The 18,174-nt window shown below is 49.0% G+C and overlaps 1 protein-coding gene across 1 annotated transcript in view; it reads right to left on the bottom strand.

Moving 5' to 3' along the window:
* The window catches only part of tmem106a (transmembrane protein 106A), a 34,993-nt gene extending 23,117 nt beyond the window's left edge, over positions 1-11,876 (bottom strand). Inside the window, 2 exon segments of the mRNA XM_038779020.1 lie at positions 2,514-2,750; positions 11,855-11,876. Coding sequence (XP_038634948.1) covers positions 2,514-2,733 — 220 coding nt within the window. The 5' untranslated portion in view covers positions 2,734-2,750; positions 11,855-11,876.
* Between the last annotated feature and the right edge of the window lie 6,298 nt (positions 11,877-18,174).

The following is an 18,174-nucleotide window of genomic DNA, read 5'->3' as shown; positions in this document are numbered from 1 at the left end:
AAACATTAACTCTTTTTCTCTTTCCATAGATGCTGCCTGACCTGCTGAATATTTTCAGCATTTTCTGTTTTTAACTTCAGGTTTCCATTGTCTGCAGTCATTTGCTTTTGCGATGAAGCTAAAATGGCAAGCTGTAGTTTTCATTGTTTTCTACTTGTTTCAATTTTTGGGTCAGGTTGACTTCCGTTAAAACATATCCAAGACACAAGGTCCAAGTTACAGAACAGAACTGCAAATACTTTGAACTTTTATGCAATTTAAACAGATGTAACACAATGAAATGAAGTAATGCAGTCCACTTAAAAAGGTGCTTTTTGCTTCAATTTAATCTTAATACGAAACAAAGTTGAGTCAGTAGTTTTGGTCAATGCTGTCTGTCAGTGTAGTGCTTGCATTATTTGGAGAGATCAGGAAGGTATAGTAGCATCCTGTAATTATTCCAAGTATATCTCAATGCTAATTAGAACATAGAACATAACAGCGCAGTACAGGCCCTTCGGCCCTCGATATTGCGCCGACCTGTGAAACCACTCTAAAGCCCATCTACACTATTCCCTTATCGTCCATATGCCTATCCAATGACCATTTGAATGCGTTTAGTGTTGGCGAGTCCACTACTGTTGCAGGCAGGGACTTACCATGCCCTTACTACTCTCCGAGTAAAGAATCTACCTCTGACATCTGTCCTATATCTATCTCCCCTCAATTTAAAGCGATGTCCCCTCGTGCTGGACATCACCATCCGAGGAAAAAGGCTCTCAATGTCCACCCTATGTCCACCAAGATAATCCTCTGATTATCTTGTATGCCTCAATTAAGTCTCCTCTTAACCTTCTTCTCTCTAACGAAAACAGCCTCAAGTCCTTCAGCCTTTCCTCGTAAGATCTTCCCTCCATACCAGGCAACATCCTTGTAAATCTCCTCTGTACCCTTTCCAATGCTTCCACATCCTTCCTATACTGTGGCGACCAGAACTGCACGCAATACTCCAAATGCGGCCGCACCAGAGTTTTGTACAACTGCAACATAACCTCATGGCTCCGAAACTCAATTCCTCTACCAATAAAAGCTAACACACCGTATGCCTTCTTAACAACACTCTCAACCTGGGTGGCAACTTTCAGGGATCTATGGACATGGACACCAAGATCTCTCTGCTCGTCCACACTACCAAGAATCTTACCATTAGCCCTTCATTGCTTTCCCAGAGAGCCACCGTCTAGAAACTTTGTACAAAAGGTCACGTTTACTTGAATTTAAACAATAGGTATCTGAAGCGAATCAAAGTCATGAAACAAGGATCTCGCCCAGTAAATCACTGCATTGGAAACACTGATTCAGACAACTTCTAAATCAAGAGCACCAATAAAAATCAAAAAGCATGTCTTACAACACCCCAAACCTATGGAAAAGGATGCAGCACAGAAAAAAAAAATCTACCTTAAAATAAATGAATGCTAATTAAGTCTGCCAATACTAATTTATGTTATATAAATGTTATAGTATAAGTATCAATAATACTTTATAATACACTGGCCCTAGTTCTTCCTTAGGTTGACATTCCATCAACAATGTTTGCACTAACACAGAAAGTGTTTGGAGCTTAAAAAAAAAAATTTTTTTAATTCTCCTTTTTCACATTTTCTCCCAAATTTACACCCAACAATAAACAATAATGAATGTAATGTAAATCCTCATAGCAATAACAATCCCATCCTCCCACCAAACACCAGACATTGGCCTGCTTGTTAACATAAACAAATGACAAAAAGGAATCAGGAATCACCCATAGTCACCATAAACACATACAGTCCCCCTCCCCACAACCCTCCCAGCCCCCAACACCCCAAATGTTCGATGTGATCCAATTCTCGAAAGTGCATAATGAATAACGCCCATGAATTGTAGAACCCCTCCATTCTTCCCCTCAGTTCAAATTTGACCTTTACAAGCGTTAAGAATTCCAGCAGGTCCCCCGCCACGCCAGGGCACAGGGTGGAGAGGTTGATCTCCACCCTAACAGGATCCACCTTCAGGTGATCAAAGAGTTGAAGGCTACATCTGCCTGCGCACCAGTTTCCAAACCCGGTTGGTCCGACACCCCGAATATGGCCTCCCGAGAGCCCGGGTCCAGTTTCACGTGCACCACTTTAGAGATTATCCTAAACACCTCCTTCCAGTAATCCTCCAGCTTTGGACAGGACCAAAACATATGAACGTGGTTTGCGGGGCCTTCCCCGCAATGTTCACACACATCTTCTACCCTCTCAAAGAGCCGGCTCATCCTCTCCCTTGTAAGGTGCCCCCAAACACCACCTTCAGCTGTATCAGCCCCAACCTTGCACACGAGGCGTTCACCCTCCGGAGTGTTTGGATTTTTATTGCTTGGTTATGCCGACAGGGGAATTTCCTTCTCCTTCAAATGTTGGTATCAGGCTGTTAATATTCGAGAAACCACATTTTGCTCGAGTAGCATCAAACATTTCAGTAATGTTGGTAAGAAAATAACCTACCTCTTGGTATTCTTCCTGTCCCTTGACAGGTGGGACATGTGATGCTCTCTCTTCCCACAAACTCTACATATGGAACATGAGAATTGGCCTCTCCATTACTGTCCTGTACCTCATTTGTGTTTTCTGGAACTGTTCTGTTAGTCTCTGGCACAATGGGTGTTGTATCCTCTTTCTTGCTTTGTCTTGGGAAACTGGGTAATTGGGAAAATGATTTACCCATGGTTTCTTATATTTGCCCTGTAACATGAATTCAAAATATAGAATCATACTCTATGGAGATAATAATTACCAATATCATTTTAAATATATATTTTAAAACTTAAACATTTTACAAACCAGCATCACAAAACTTTGTCCCTTCAGTTGCACTTGAACTAACATGCTGGCTTTGGTCTGTGTGTGCATAATTGACTAAAAGAGAACATGAGGCTGAGAAAACAATACTAATAATCTTTATTAGTGTCACAAGTGTGTCACAAGTAGGCTTACATTAACACTGCAATGAAGTTACTGTGAAAATCCCCTCGTCGCCACTCTCCGGCGCCTGTTCGGGTACACTGAGGGAGAATTCAGAATGTCCAAATTACCTAACAGCACATCTTTCGGGACTTGAGGGAGGAAACCGGAGAACCCGGAGGAAACCCATGCAGACATGGGGAGAACGTGCAGACTCCGCACAGACAGTGACCCAAGTCGGGAGTAGAACCCGGGACCCTGTTGCTGTGAAGCAACAGTGATAACCACTGTGCTACCATGCCGCCCAAGGAGAGAAGCTTTGATGGATTCTGTGACTTCTTTGCACGCTTGAACTTGGGTATAAATCCCAACAAGTTCCTTCACCACTGACTGTAAAATCCAGGCCAATGTTAACTTGCAGTTCAGAAGCTGAACAATTATATGTAATAAAAAGGAGAAATTATCATGACTCCATCTAGTGTTGTTTTGACATTATAACTACTCCATTTAGAGGCAGCATGGTGTCCCAGTGGTTAGCACTGCAGTCTCACAGCACCAAAGTCCCAGGTTCGATCCCGGCTCTGGGTCATTCTCCGAGTGGAGTTTGCACATACTCCCCGTGTTTCCGTGGGTTTCGCCCCCACAACATAAAAATGTGCAGGGTAGGTGGATTGAACACGATAAATTGCCCCTTAATTGGAAAAAATGAATTGGGTACTCTAAATTAAAAAAAAATAACTACTCCCATTTAGGGGCAGTACTTTTGAAGTAGTATTCAAATTCATAAATTAAACAGTTCACTAAACTTTCCAAACACTGACTCTCAGTGAACCAATTATTAAATACATTGATCATTTTAATAAATAAAGAAAAGCAGTGAAGTTCTCCCTGGTGCGTTGGTGAATATTTATGCCTTAGCCACCAGAAACAGATTATCTGGTCATTCTCGAATTACTGACTGTAAGATCTCGCTGTGTACAAATTAGCTGTCATGTTTCCTGCACTAAAACCAGTGACTACAGTTCAAAAGTTACTTTATTGGTTGAAAAGTGCTTTGGGATGTCCTGAAGTTATGTGGACCGATCAGATGAACAGTCCTTACAAAGACCACGGAGTGCCCAAACCAGAAAATATAAAACATTAGATATAAATCATGTGTAAAAAAAAAAGCAAAATAAAGATTGAGAAAGAAAAATGTGATTAAGGAAGAGAGAAAGAAACAAAACAGGCTTGACTTGCATATGCAGGCTGTCATAAAAAGATGAACACCCATGAAAATGATGATGAAATAGATAAGTTCTTCAAATGTGGCAGACCACATCAACCAATATCCTGTATGCATAGGACCAGAGGTTATTTAGAAAGAGGCAACTATCAGACCGATCATAGCTAGAATTTCCCAATTGACCAACTTAGCTGTACAAAACAAGAGGTGTCAAATTTGATATCCAGTCTGCCAGAACTAGAATAGTAATTAAAGGCAGAGGAAATCAAAATGATTCCGACACACATGTGAGCATTTAGCGGATTTGATTGGGCTGAAATTCTTGGTGGAGAAATGGTTTGCCAATACCCATTGTATACCTTAAGCATGAAGAACTGTCACTAAGCAAGAGCTGCCAGAACCTTTCAAAGTATAAAAGTGGGAAAGGTAAAAGTAAAGGCAAAGAAAACTGAAAGGTTGAAAAAACCATTAGCTTGAAAAGCAGTGGCTTCAAAATTAGTGTGTGTGGAGATAATCTATAAATAGACATATTTACAAGCGCCTCTTCAAATACACTGATATGAGGAACTGAGGTCAGGCGAATTGAGCCATCGTGTTTAACAGTAAGGCCATGCAAGTAGCAGGCAACTTACAGGAAAATCACAAGTTGCTTCTGGCAATTTTCCAACTATGGTACCCCTCAATGGAAAATTATAGGCAGTTCACCTGCCACTCTAGTAAGCCAACTGCTAAAATGGAAAATTTCAAATAGTTTCTACACCAACGGAATCAATGAAGATGTAAAGGACAGTCAGAAATCTGATGGCCCGCGCGCGGGGGAGGGCGTGGGGAGGATTTTCCAGGGGGGATTTGTTGTGTTATAATTTAAAATGTAGTAGGGGTAAATGTTTGTATCGAAAAATTTCAATAAAAATTATTAAAAAAAAAAAAGAAATCTGATGGCCCTACAGACCCTGGCTTGACCCGTTGGCAGATCTCAGAGGGTATGGGAGTTGACTCTGAAGTAAAGAGATTGGGGAATAACCTCTTACGGGTGACCAATTTTGAACCCAACAATTTGCAATTTGTAAAACTGTGAAGTGAGGATGCTTTGCCACAGGAGTGATAACCCTGGTCAATAGGTATCTTTTATGTTTAAAAAAAAACTTAAATTTAAACACAGAAACAATCACCTCAACAGCAAAGTAGCAGCCTTACCGTTAACAAGTAGAAGTTAAGTAAAAGGAAAAACTTACTCGCTACACTTACAACTTTATAAATGTTTATTCCAATTAACAATATAGTTAAAAGACCACCTATAAAACCACTTCACAAATAAAGTGAACACTCAGGTTTACTTGCTTTGTGCAAAGACCTTGGCGAGAACCTTTCAGGAGTGAGCTGAAGACCCATCTTGTCAGCTAAAGTCCTACTGCAAATCTCAAAATGCAGACACCTGGCTTCACCCCTTACTTACATCATAAGGCATTCTTTGGTCTATCTAGGACTAAGCACCATCCCTCAAATTATCTACACCCCAGAGATCCTCCAAACTCAAACAATGTTCCATTAGCCATCTAGTTGTAAACAAGTAAATGGTTAAAATCAATGATTAACTTATTTTTATGACTCCTTAATTACAGCTTTAGCAGACATGTTGCCTGTATGTATCTTATACCAAGGCTTTTTAATAGCACCTTTGCAACAAATGTAAAATATAATATATAATAATTTCTTATATTTATCCCATAATTGTGACTCCATATAAAGGCAGCATTCATTTGGAGCCTAACCTCAACATTGTTGTACCAATAACGTTTATATGATTCTTACTATTCACTAATACAGTCTGTGAAGAGTGGCACGGTAGCACAGTGGTTAGCACTGTTGCTTCACAACGCCAGGGACCCGGGTCTGATTCCCAGCTTGGATCACTGTCTGTGTGGAGTCTGCATTTCCTCCTAGTGTCTGCATGGGTATCCTCTGGGTGCTCCGGTTTTCTCCCACAAGTCCCAAAAGACATGCTTGTTAGGTGATTTGGACATTCTGAATTCTCCCTTCAGTGTACCCGAACAGGCGCCGGATTGTGGCATATATATGGGTCATATATAGATTTTTAAAAATCTGTTTCCCGGCCATCGCAATGATGGTTTATTTTTATGGACGGCGCAGTAGCACGTTGGGTAGCACTGTTGCTGCTTCACAGCACCGGGGACCCAGGTTTGATTGCTGGCTTGGGTCACTATCTGTCCGGAGTCTGCACCTTCTCCCCGTGTATGCGTGGGTTTCCTCCGGGTGCTGTTTCCTCCCACAAGTCCTTAAAGACATACTGTTAGGTGAATTGGACATTCTGAATTCTCCCTCAGTGTGCCCGAAAAGGCGCCGGAATGTGGCGACTAGGGGCTTTTCACAGTAACTTCATTGCAGTGTTAATGTAAGCCTACTTGTGACACTAATAAAGATTATTATAATGATCCAAAGTGGTTCAATTGGTGGTTGCGTGTTCATGCTTCTTTTTGTGCATATGTTTAATTTTTTTCAGGTTTTGCATATTTCAGAGCACTAAGCAAGGTAACTGTTAATGCCACTGGTACTCCCTATGGCAGAATGGAAAATTAAATAACAGATAATGGAATTTATTATGCGACTTTTACTGTAAAAATAAACTATGGGGTTATATGCCTTTCCTAGGATCTGTCAAAGTGCAAACCTTCTGCATATGTATCTCCATATATTTCTCAAGTTTCAAAGTACGCAGTTGCTTCTGAGACTCATTCATATCTATTTTATCTCGAGGTTTGATCTTTCAAATAACTTCCTTGCTTGTAACCATCCCACTATAGACTCAACTCATCTAGAATGTCACTGTTCTTGCCTCCTTAAAGTTGACACAGTTGGTGTCCCTGCTCGAAAAGGTTTCTCACAGATTTGTTATGATATTTGTTTGTGATATTTATCATTTGGAGTTCTGGTCTCCCTTACAAGTGAAAACATAGACAGGGGACTGGACATAGCCGGTGGGATGTTCCGTTTTTCCGGCAGCCCATGGGTTTCCTGCCGGCTTGCGGCTGCCCCACAATAGGAAACCCCATTGACTAGACGGCGTAACGGAGCATCCCGCCAGCGGGGTGAAACAGAAATGTGGCATGGTGGGTGGGGGGGGAGAATCCAGCCCAGGGAATCCCTGCAGCAACGGCCATTCAGCCCATCGGGTCTGCACCAACCCTCTGAAAGAGTACTCTACCTAGGCTCACTCTAACCCCACCTATCTTGCACAACTTTGGATACGAAGAGGCAATTTGGGCAGCATGGCAGCGCAGTGGTTAGCACTGTTGCCTACTGCACTGAGGACCCGGGTTCAATCCCAGCCCCGGGTCACTGTCTGTGTGGAGTTTGTACATTCCCCACATGTCTACGTGGGTCTCACCCCTGTCATAATATCCACTCATTTATATAATGAGGTGCAGACAGGCAGTGATTGACACACAGGATGACCAGTAAGCACACAACACAGTGCAGCCAATCACCAGACGGGACACTACCACTATAAAGCCAGAGTGCACTAGGTTTCCCGCTCTCTCTGGACCCAGCCACTGAGACAGTCAGAGTCCACAAGCTAGCAAGTGAAAACACGCGGTAGCTAGTAAGTCTGGTCAGGCTACTACTAGGTCTCCAGTCAGTTCAGTATAGTGTCAACCCACAGCTGAATATGTTTATCAGTTCTAACGTTGAATAAAACAGTGTTGGATCTTCTCCAGTGTTAGACGTCTGTTTCCAGCTTCCCTGCATCGAGTGCAGTCCACATCGAACCAACCTGCCTAACACATCATGGTACCAGAGTGGTACTGATCTTGACGGACCTACCTCGAGTGAATCCGCATTGACCAGCAAGCAGCCATCCAGCGAAATGGAAAACATCCAGCCTCCTCCGCAGCTCCGCATCTCCGGCAACCTCGGCGCCAATTGGAAGATCTTCAAGCAAAAGTTCCTCTTGTACATCGAGGCCTCCAACCTCGAGGCAGCATCGGATGCCAGGAAGATCGCGCTATTTCTCTCCACCACGGGGGGCCACGCCATCCACATCTACAACTCCCTTACGTTCGCTGAAGAGGAAGACGAAGCGAAATTCAAAACAGTCCTGCTGAAGTTCGACAGCCACTGTGACACTGAGATGAATGAGAGCTTTGAACGGTACGTTTTTCAGCAGAGGCTTCAGGGTAAGGATAAACCTTTTCAGTCCTTCTTGACCCATCTCCACCTCCTAGCACAGTCATGTAACTATGACTCGACGGCTGATTCCATGATCCGGGATCAGATCGTTTTCGGGGTCCACTCCGACTCCCTTCGGCAGCAGCTCCTGAAAGTCAAACAGTTGATCCTCCCTGTCGCTATCGAGACGTGCGTTGTCCATGAGCATGCTAAGAATCACTACTCCCACATCAGGGCGGCAGAGACTGCAAAGCTGGCCTCCCACGAGGCGAAACGGGTGCAGGCCATCGCACAGATGCAGGGCCTCAGCATCGAGGAGAGTGGCTGTTTCACGCTCTTTTCCCGAGTCCATGCGCATGCGCGCCACGACCGAGTGGACGACGAGATCGACAACCCGACTGCGCAGGTGTGGACGTCGACCGACCGCACTGCGCATGCGCGATGGCGCACAGAATGCGCTGACGTCAGCGTCATGACGTGTCCGAATTGTGGCTCCGCCCACTTAAAGCGGCAATGTCCGGCAAAAAGACGCCGGTGTCTACAGTGTGGTAAGCTTGCCCACAACGCAGCCTTTTGCAGATCTGCTCCACCGCCCAGCAGCCAGCGGTCCCAGCTGCGGCACAAAAGTGTCCGCTCAATACAACAAGGCATGCCAGATTCCGATCTCGACAGCCCAACAGACCCTGATGCTGAGTGCCTCAAGCCCCCATACCGCGTGGGCATCATAACTACACATGCGCTGCCTTCCACCACAACAGCGAAACGCCTCTCGATCCTCAGTGTGGATCCTGACGACAAGTGGTGTGCTGTCCTCACAGTTAACAAGGCTCGCATCCGATTTAAACTGGACACCGGCGCATCGCATCCCAAAATCCGACCTCGACACCATCCGCGCCAGACCAAACATTCTTCCGCCGGCCTGCCAGCTCCTTGACTACAATGGCTGCCTTGGAGGTCCTGTAATTGATGACATGGTGTGGACTCGCTGAACCAGGTTCAGGAAGTCCACACCATGTCATCATCACCGGCGACGGCCTCGCCTGATGGAAACTTGCAAGCCTACCCCTCAAGGATCGTCTGAAGAAGCAATTACAGGACCTCCAAGACCAGGGCATCATATCGAAGGTCACAGAGCCAACAGACTGGGTCAGCTCCATGGTCTGCGTAAAGAAGCTGTCAGGGGAGCTTCGCATTTGCATTGACCCTAAGGATCAAAACCGCAACATCATGTGGAAGCATTAGCCGATACAAAATGTGAAGAGTTAACCAGTGAGATGGCTCATGCCAAATTCGTTACTAAGCTGGGCGCCTCCAAGGGTTTTTGGCAAATACAGCTGGACGCGTCCAGTCGCAAGCTGTGCACGTTCAACACCCCATTCGGTTGCTACTGCTACAACCGGATGCCCTTTGGTATCATATCTGCCACCGAAGTATTTCACCGCATCATGGAGCAGATGATGGAGGGCATCGAGGGGGTGAGAGTATACGTTGACGACGTAATTATCTGGTCCACAACGCCCCAGGAACACATCGCTCGCCTCAAGAAGGTATTCCAGCTCAACAAGGCCAAGTGCTCATTTGGTCAATTGGATATTAAGTTCCTAAGTGACCACATCTCGCAGCAGGGCGTGTGGCCAGATGCCGACAACGTCTTGGCGATCAACGCCATGAAGACCCCGGAGGACAAGAAGGTGGTCCTCCACTTCCCTGGGGAGGGGGATGGGAGGGGGTTGGGTGGGGGCCCCGCGGAGGGGGTTGGGGGGGCCGGGGAGGTGGGGAGGTGGTGGGGGGGGGGGGGGGGGCGGGGAGGTGGGAGGGGAGCCAGGCCCCGGGGTTGGGAGCCCGGGGAAGGGGTGTGGGGGAGCCCCAGGGTGTGGGGGAGCCCCGGGGAGGGGGGAGCCCCGGGGAGGGGGGAGCCCCGGGGAGGGGGGAGCCCCGGGGAGGGGGGAGCCCCGGGGAGGGGGTTGTGGGGGAGCCCCGGGGAGAGGAGGGCCCCGGGAGGGGGGTGTGGGGTGGGGGGGGCCCCGGGAGGGTGGGGGAGGCCCGGGGAGGGTGGGGGAGGGTGGGGGAGGCCCGGGGAGGGGGGGGGGGGTGGGGGAGGGCCGGGGAGGGGGGGGGGGGGGTGGGGGAGGCCCGGGGGGGGGGGGGGGGGGGGAGGGCCGGGGGGGGGGGGGGTGGGGGAGGCCCGGGGGGGGAGGGGGGTGGGGGAGGCCCGGGGAGGGGGGGGGGGGGGGGGAGGCCCGGGGAGGGGGGGGGGGGGTGGGGGAGGCCCGGGGAGGGGGAGGCCCGGGGAGGGGGAGGCCCGGGGAGGGGGAGGCCCGGGGAGGGGGGGGGGGGTGGGGGAGCCCCGGGGGGGGGGTGGGGTGGGGGGGGGGGGGAGCCCCGGGGGGGGGGGGGGGGGTGGGGGAGCCCCGGGGAGGGTGGGGTGGGGGAGCCCCGGGGAGGGGTGGGGGAGACCCGGGGAGGGGGTAGGGGAGGGGGTAGGGGTGGGGGAGCCCCGGGGGGGGGGGGGGTGTGGGGGAGCCCCAGGGAGGGGGGGAACCCCGGGGAGGAGGTGGGGAGCCCCGGGGAGGGGGGGAGCCCCGGGGAGGGGAGGGGGGGAGCCCCGGGGAGGGGAGGGGGGGAGCCCCGGGGAGGGGGGGGGGGAGCCCCGGGGAGGGGGGGGGGGAGCCCCGGGGAGGGGGGGGGGGGAGCCCCGGGGGGGGGGGGGGGGGAGGTGGGGAGCCCCGGGGAGGGGGGGGGGGGAGGTGGGGAGCCCCGGGGAGGGGGGGGGGAGGGGGGAGCCCCGGGAAGGGGGGGGGAGCCCCGGGAAGGGGGGGGGGAGCCCCGGGAAGGGGGGGGGAGCCCCGGGGTGGGGGGGAACCCCGGGGAGGGGGGAGAACCCCGGGGAAGGGGGGGGGGGGGTGGGGAGCCCCGGGGAGGGGGGGAGCCCCGGTGAGTGGGGGGGGGGAGGGAAGGAAGCCCCGGGTGGGGGGGGGGGGGGGGGGAAGGAAGCCCCGGGTGGGGGGGGGGGGGAAGCCCCGGGGGGAGGGGGCGAAGGAGGTGGGGAGCCCCGGGGAGGGGGGGGGGGGGGGAGGTGGGTAGCCCCGGGGGGAGGAAGCCCCGGGTGGGGGGGGGAGGAAGCCCCGGGTGGGGGGGGGGGGGGGAGAAGCCCCGGGGGGAGGGGGGGAAGGAGGTGGGGAGCCCCGGGGTGGGGGGGGGGGGAGAGAGGTGGGTGGGGGGGGGGGAGGTGGGTAGCCCCGGGGGGAGGAAGCCCCGGGGGGAGGAAGCCCCGGGGAGGGGGAGCCGAGCCGCGGGGCGGGGGGGAGCCGGGCCCCGGGGCGGGTGTGGCTCCTCCATGTTGAGGCATCAAAGGTCCGCACGGCGACTGTCGCCATGTGTCCCGACACGGTTTCCGACCCCGACCCCGACCCCGGGTGGGGGGGGGGGGGGGGGCGGGGGGTCGGGGTTTCCCCCCCAGCTCCATGTTTACCTCCTGCCACAATTTCCTCACCTGCCACCGACGCCGTCTTCGTCGTCTCCGATTCCCCTCCGCCCCGTCCGCAGCCTCCACCGCCCCTCTCCGGTCACTCCGCGTACTGCAGGTTCCCATCAAGTCTCAAACAAATAGTTTCTCTCCTCTCCTCACCCCCATAACTTTGTCCGCCTGCCCTTATTCCTCCTCAATTAGTCAGGAAACACCCCCAGGTCCCTTTCTCCCTGTCTTTATTCATTCTCAAATAGTCAGAAAACATCCCAAATGTCCCTTTCTCCTTGTATTTAAGCTTTTCAAAGAGTCAGGAAACAGCAACCCCCCCCCCAAATGTCTCTTTCTGTCTGTCCTTATTCCTCTCTAATAGTCAGGAACTGCCCCCCCATGTCTCTTTCTCCCTGTCTTTATTTCTTCTCAAATAGTCAGGAACCCCCCCCCCCCCCCCTGATGTCATTTTCTCCCTATTCTTATTCCTCCTCTCGTCAAGAAACACCACTTGTCCCTTTCTGCCTGTCTTTATTCCATCTCAAACTCAAATAGTCAGGAACTGCACCCCAAGTGCTTCCCATGCAATAATTCTATGTGTAAACGTGTCCACTTTCAGGGAAGGGGTGAAAAGAGACTTTAAAAAAAAAACAGAATGGTCCCAGGGATTTTAGCTATGAATTTATAGGTGTAGAGAAACTGGAGTTGCTCCCAATTGGAGCAAAGGTGACTGAGGGGAAGGGCTGATAGGGATGTAAAGCCTAGGGCAAGTTTGGATCAAGTAGGCAAAGATAATCAGGCATTAGAAGATTGGAAGTGTGTAAAAGGACAGAGAAGAGAGACAAATCACTCAACTAGGGGGGCTGCAAGGCTCGAGGTGGATGTGGTGTCCTATAGCTCCCTTTAGGGTCGCAGATTAAGAGTCACAGATTGAAGGTGGCAGGCAAGAGTGGATGTGAGGAAGAACTTTTCCTAATACAGATGCGAGTGGTAATGACGGGGAACTTGCTACTTGCAGTGGAAGTGGTGACAATCAATGATCTCAAAAGAAATTGGATGGAGACTTAAGAGAAATGAACTTGCAGAGTTAGTGAGAAGAGGAATGGGACTGACTGAAGTGTCCACTGTCAGTATATTCCCAAAGGGTTGAATGGCCTCCTTCTGTGCCATAACGACTCTGACTTTGCTTTAGGGGCAGATGTGGCAACCAATTTGTACACCACCATGTCTTTCAGATCAGACAAAAATTTATAGTCACAGAGTTATTACAGCAAAGCAGGAGGCCATTTGGCCCATTTTGTCTGCACCAGCTCTGCAAACAAGCAGTCACTTATAACTTAAGCCTAGCACGGTAGCATTGTGGATAGCACAATTGCTTCACAGCTCCAGGGTCCCAGGTTCGATTCCGGCTTGGGTCACTGTCCGTGTGGAGTCTGCACATCCTCCCCGTGTGTGCGTGGGTTTCCTCCGGCTGCTCCGGTTTCCTCCCACAGTCCAAAGATGTGCAGGTTAGGTGGATTGGCCATGATAAATTGCCCTTCGTGTCCAAAATTGCCCTTGGGTGGGGTTACTGGGTTATGGGGATAGGGTGGTGGTGTTGACCTTGGGTAGGGTGCTCTTTCCAAGAGCCGGTGCAGACTCGATGGGCCGAATGGCCTCCTTCTGCACTGTAAATTCTATGATAAAGTCAAGCCTGATACTTAAAAAAATATATATTTTTTATTCTTGTTCACATTTCCTCCCAAATTTACACCCAACAATAATCAGTAACGTATGTAATGTCAATCCCCATATCAATAACAACAATCCTATCCTCCCACCAAACCCCAGACATTAACCCACATGTTAACATAAACAAATGACAAAAAGGAATCAGGAATCACCCATAGTCACCATTAACACATAGACCCTCTCCCCCCCAATCCGCCCAGCCTCCCACCCAATGTTCGATGTGATCCAATTCTCGAAAGTGCATAATGAATAACACCCATGAATTGTAGAATTGTAAATCAAAGGTAGTCCTCTGCTTCCTTTTCATCAACAGAAAAGCTGGTGAACTTTGTATAGGCGCATGTGTCGTGTTTCACTATGTTGCCAGAAACTTGTTAAATGGTGATTAAATGAACCTTGGCCCTTGGAAGCTTTCAGTGCATTCTTCAAGGACTTAGACAGTGCAGAAGGAGGCCATTCGGCCCATCGAGTCTGCACCAACCCACTTTAAGACTGGACAAACCTCTCAGCTCAACCATTCGTGGATTGGTGGTAAGGTGCTGACTTTATATGTTGAACTCCACACATCGTTAAGTAGTCTTCAAACTCGAACGGTAAACCTTGGTCCATTGTTTCTCGTGATCTGCTCTGGTTTTTGGGATCTCACCAAGATCTCATTGAGTTTCTCAATGGTTTGTTCTGCCATGGTTGACTTTATTTAGACCGCCTCAGGTCTTTAGCTTGAGTGAGCGTCAACAACGACAACAAACATGTGCCCCTCGAATGGACCAACAAAATCAACATGCAGATATTTTTGCCACTTCCATGGCACACATTCCTTATCCGCGCACATGACCTGCAAAGTCCAGCTTTTTCTTCCATCCCGGCATCAATCCCTGGCCACCAAAATAATTTTGTGCTAGTTCCTTCATCCGCACTATACCTGGGTGTCTTTCATGTAACTGCTCCAAAACATCTCGTCGTAAATTTGGAGGAATATTTCTTTGCATCCTTCACAACAGACATTCACCCTGTGCTGTTAATTCAAGTCCCCTGGAAATGTAGTTTTCATTCACTATGTTTTCCTGCTATTTTCCTCTTTAATATCCTTTGCAGTACCGTCCCCGCCACAGGAACATTTCTGGTATGTCTTTGGACCAGAGTTAGTCACTGGAACATTCTCAATCTGTGCACAATAAAAAATATCATAACCAGGTAGTATCTGACCAGATAGTAAAAGGCAGGCATAATAATGCATCCGCATTGGTATGATTTTCGGTATTTGATATCATAGGAATGTGCAAATAGTATTAAAGACCAGCGTTGGAGTCTACTTGCAGCCAATGAAGGAATACCTGTGTGAGGCCCAAAAATAGCTGTTACGGGCCTGTGGACCGTCAGCAATGTGAAGTGATGACCACACAGGTACTGGTGACATTTCTGTAGAGTATAATACTCAGTGCCTCCTCAGATACATAGACGTCATGTCATAAAAGATAAATGTGATTTCTTTCAGACATCCGTACAATATCTAGGATGTATAATTGATAGGAGCATAGGAACATAGGAATTAGGAGCAGAAGTAGGTAATTCAGCCCTTTTTGAGCCTCCTCCGCCATTCAATCAGATCATGGTTGATCTCTTCCTGGTTTCGAATCCACCTCACCACCTGTTCCCCAGTGCCTCCTTCTCTAACTGAGTACAGTTAAGATTCTCCACTTGTTAACATGAGATGCAAAAGCTATTGGTCTTTCTTCCCCGGAAGGTAGTATATGTGACACCACCGCTCCAATACCGTTCAGAGGACCATCACAAGCAAGTTGTAATGGTAACCTCGGGTTGAAATGTGCTAACACTTCTGACTTCTTCAGTGCTTCTTTTGCTGACTGGTATGTTTTTTGCATTCAGATGTCCTATGCCATGTCTGTTTTGTGCACTACACCGTTTTTAATGGCTTTATTGGGGTTGTCAAATTCTGGTTGAATTTTCTTTCATAGTTGATAAACCCTAGGAACGATCTAAGTAGAGTGACATTTGTTGGTCGTGGAGCCTCCATAATAGCTTCCATCTGCGGTGGAATCAGAGTCATTAAGTGGTTTTGAGGAGATAGATTTGAAAATGGGTTAAAGGCACATGGGGAACAGGTGGTCAGGTGGATTCGAGACCAGGAAGAGATCAACCATGATCTGATTGAATGGTAGAGCAGGCTCAAAAAGGGCTGAATTGCCTACTTCTGCTCCTAATTCCTATGTTCCTATGCTCCCATCAATTATACATCCTAGATATTGTACGTATGTCTGAAAGAAATCACATTTATCTTTTATGACATGATGTCTATGTATCTGAAGGCATTTCAGTGTGGCTTCTAAATGTTCTTGGTCATCAGTGGTAGTTTTCAATATAATCATCTGGGTAACACTGTATCCCCTTGTAAGCCACTAAGTATCTGGTTCATTAATCGTGAAATAAAGCTGGTGTTGATGTTATTCCAAAAGGCAATCTCTTGTACAAAGAACAGAGCAATGTACATCATAGGAACAGGCCCTTCAAGCCTGTGCCTAACTTTAAAAAAAACTTTTTTAAAAAACCTCTGCCTTTATTCGGTCCTCTATTTCCTCCCTATTCATGTATCCATCCAGGTGCCTCTTAAATGTTGCTAATGTGCCTGCTTCCACAACTCCGGCAGCATGTTCCAGGCACCCACCACACTCTGCCTGAAAAACTTACCCCGCACATCTCCCTTAAACTTTTCCCCACTCAACTTGAACCTGTGCTCCCTTGTAAGTGATATTTCTACCCTTGGAAAAGCTTCTAACTGTCTCTGCCTCTCGATTTTGTTGACTTTTATCAGGTCTCCACTCAGCCTCAGTCTTTCCAGTGAAAACAATCCTAATTTATTCAACCTCTCCTCATGGCCAACACGAGACCAGGCAACATCCTGGTGAACCTTCTTTGCACTCTCTTCAAAGCTTCCATGTCCTTCTGATAATGTGGTGACCAGAACTGCACGCAATAGTCCAAATGCGGAGGTTTTATATAACTGCAACATAATTTTACAACTCTTCTACTCAATGCCCTAGCTAATGAATGCAAGCATGCTGTATGCCTTCTTAATCACCGTGGCCACCTATGTTGTCACTTTTAGGAAACGATGGGCGCGATTCTCCCAGACAGGGAGAAATTGTAAGGCTGGCGTCAAAACCAGGCGGGTTTGACGCCAGCCTCCCCCTCCCCGACCGGGAACCGATTCTGGTCCCCGGTCGGGGCTAGTATGCCACGGCCGTGAACTCCGGCATCGCGGGCTTAACGAATTTCGTTGAGTCCGCTTGCCAGAGTTTGCGACGGCTGACGCGTCACATGACGTCAGCTGCGCATGCGTGGATTGGACGACTCCAACCCGCGCATTTGCGCGAAACCCACGCATGCGCGGGCCGGGATGCCCCTCAGCCGCCCCGCGAAGTGATACAGCGAGGCGGCGGAAGGACAAAGAGTGCGCGGGAATCAGACCCGCTGCCCGCGATCGGTGGGCACCGATCGCGGGCCCATGGCACCCTTGGCACGGCCGTGGTACTGCCGTGCCAATCGGTGCCATGGTTGCCAAGATCAGGACTTTACGGCCATTTTTACGAACGGCCAGACCAGGTGTGTTTGCCGTTCGTAAAAATGGCCGTAAAGGGCTTGGAATTCGGCCCATCGGCCAGCTGTGAATCGCTGCTCGCCGTAAAAAAACGGCGGCAGCGATTCGTGTTGGGAGTCGGGCGTGGGGGGGGGGGGGGGGGGGGGAGAATAACGGGAGGGCGTCAGACTAGCGTGGCCGTAAAAATTTGCGACCCCCGCTATTCTCCGCACCGTCGTGAGTGCGGAGAATTGCGCCCAATGGACCTGCACGCCCTTATCCCTCTGTATGTTAATGTTCCGAAGGGTTCTTCCATTTACAATATAATTCATACCTAGATTTGATCCTCCAAAATGCATCACCTCGCATTTGTCTGGATTAAACTCCATCTGCCATTTCTGTGCCCAAGTCTCCCATCTATCTAAATCCTGTTGTATCCTCTGACAACCCTCGGCACTGTCAGCAACTCCGCCAATCTTCGTGTCATCCGCAAACTTAGTAATCAGACCACCCATTTTCCTCCAGATCATTTATATAAACTACAAACAACAGAGGTCTCAGCACTGATCCCTGCGGAACACCGCTAGCTACAGATCTCCATTCAGAAGACCAGGATGTCTATAACCAAGCCAGTTCTGTATCCATCTAGCCAGCCCACCCTGAATCCCATGTGATTTTAGTTTTTCTACCAGTCTGCCATGTGGCACCTTGTCAAACACCTTACTAAAGTCCATACAAACTACATCCTCAGCCCTTCCTCATCAATTTTATTTATTACCTCTTCAAAAAACTCAATCAAGTTGATGAGACATGACCTTCCCAGTACAAAACCACGCTGCCTGCCACTAACTAGTCAATTTTCCTCCAAATATGCATACATCCTGTCACCCATTATGTTTTCCAAAAGTTTCACCACCACTGATGTCAGGCTCACCGGCCTATAATTTGCTGGATTATCCCAGCTTCCTTTCTGAAACATTGGCTCTGCAGTTTGTCCATTTAATTCAAC

This window comes from Scyliorhinus canicula, chromosome 19, assembly GCF_902713615.1.
Source record: "Scyliorhinus canicula chromosome 19, sScyCan1.1, whole genome shotgun sequence".
Taxonomy (NCBI): Eukaryota; Metazoa; Chordata; class Chondrichthyes; order Carcharhiniformes; family Scyliorhinidae; genus Scyliorhinus; species Scyliorhinus canicula.
Note: the sequence above shows the minus strand (reverse complement) of the source record. Positions and strands in the feature narration are given on the sequence as shown.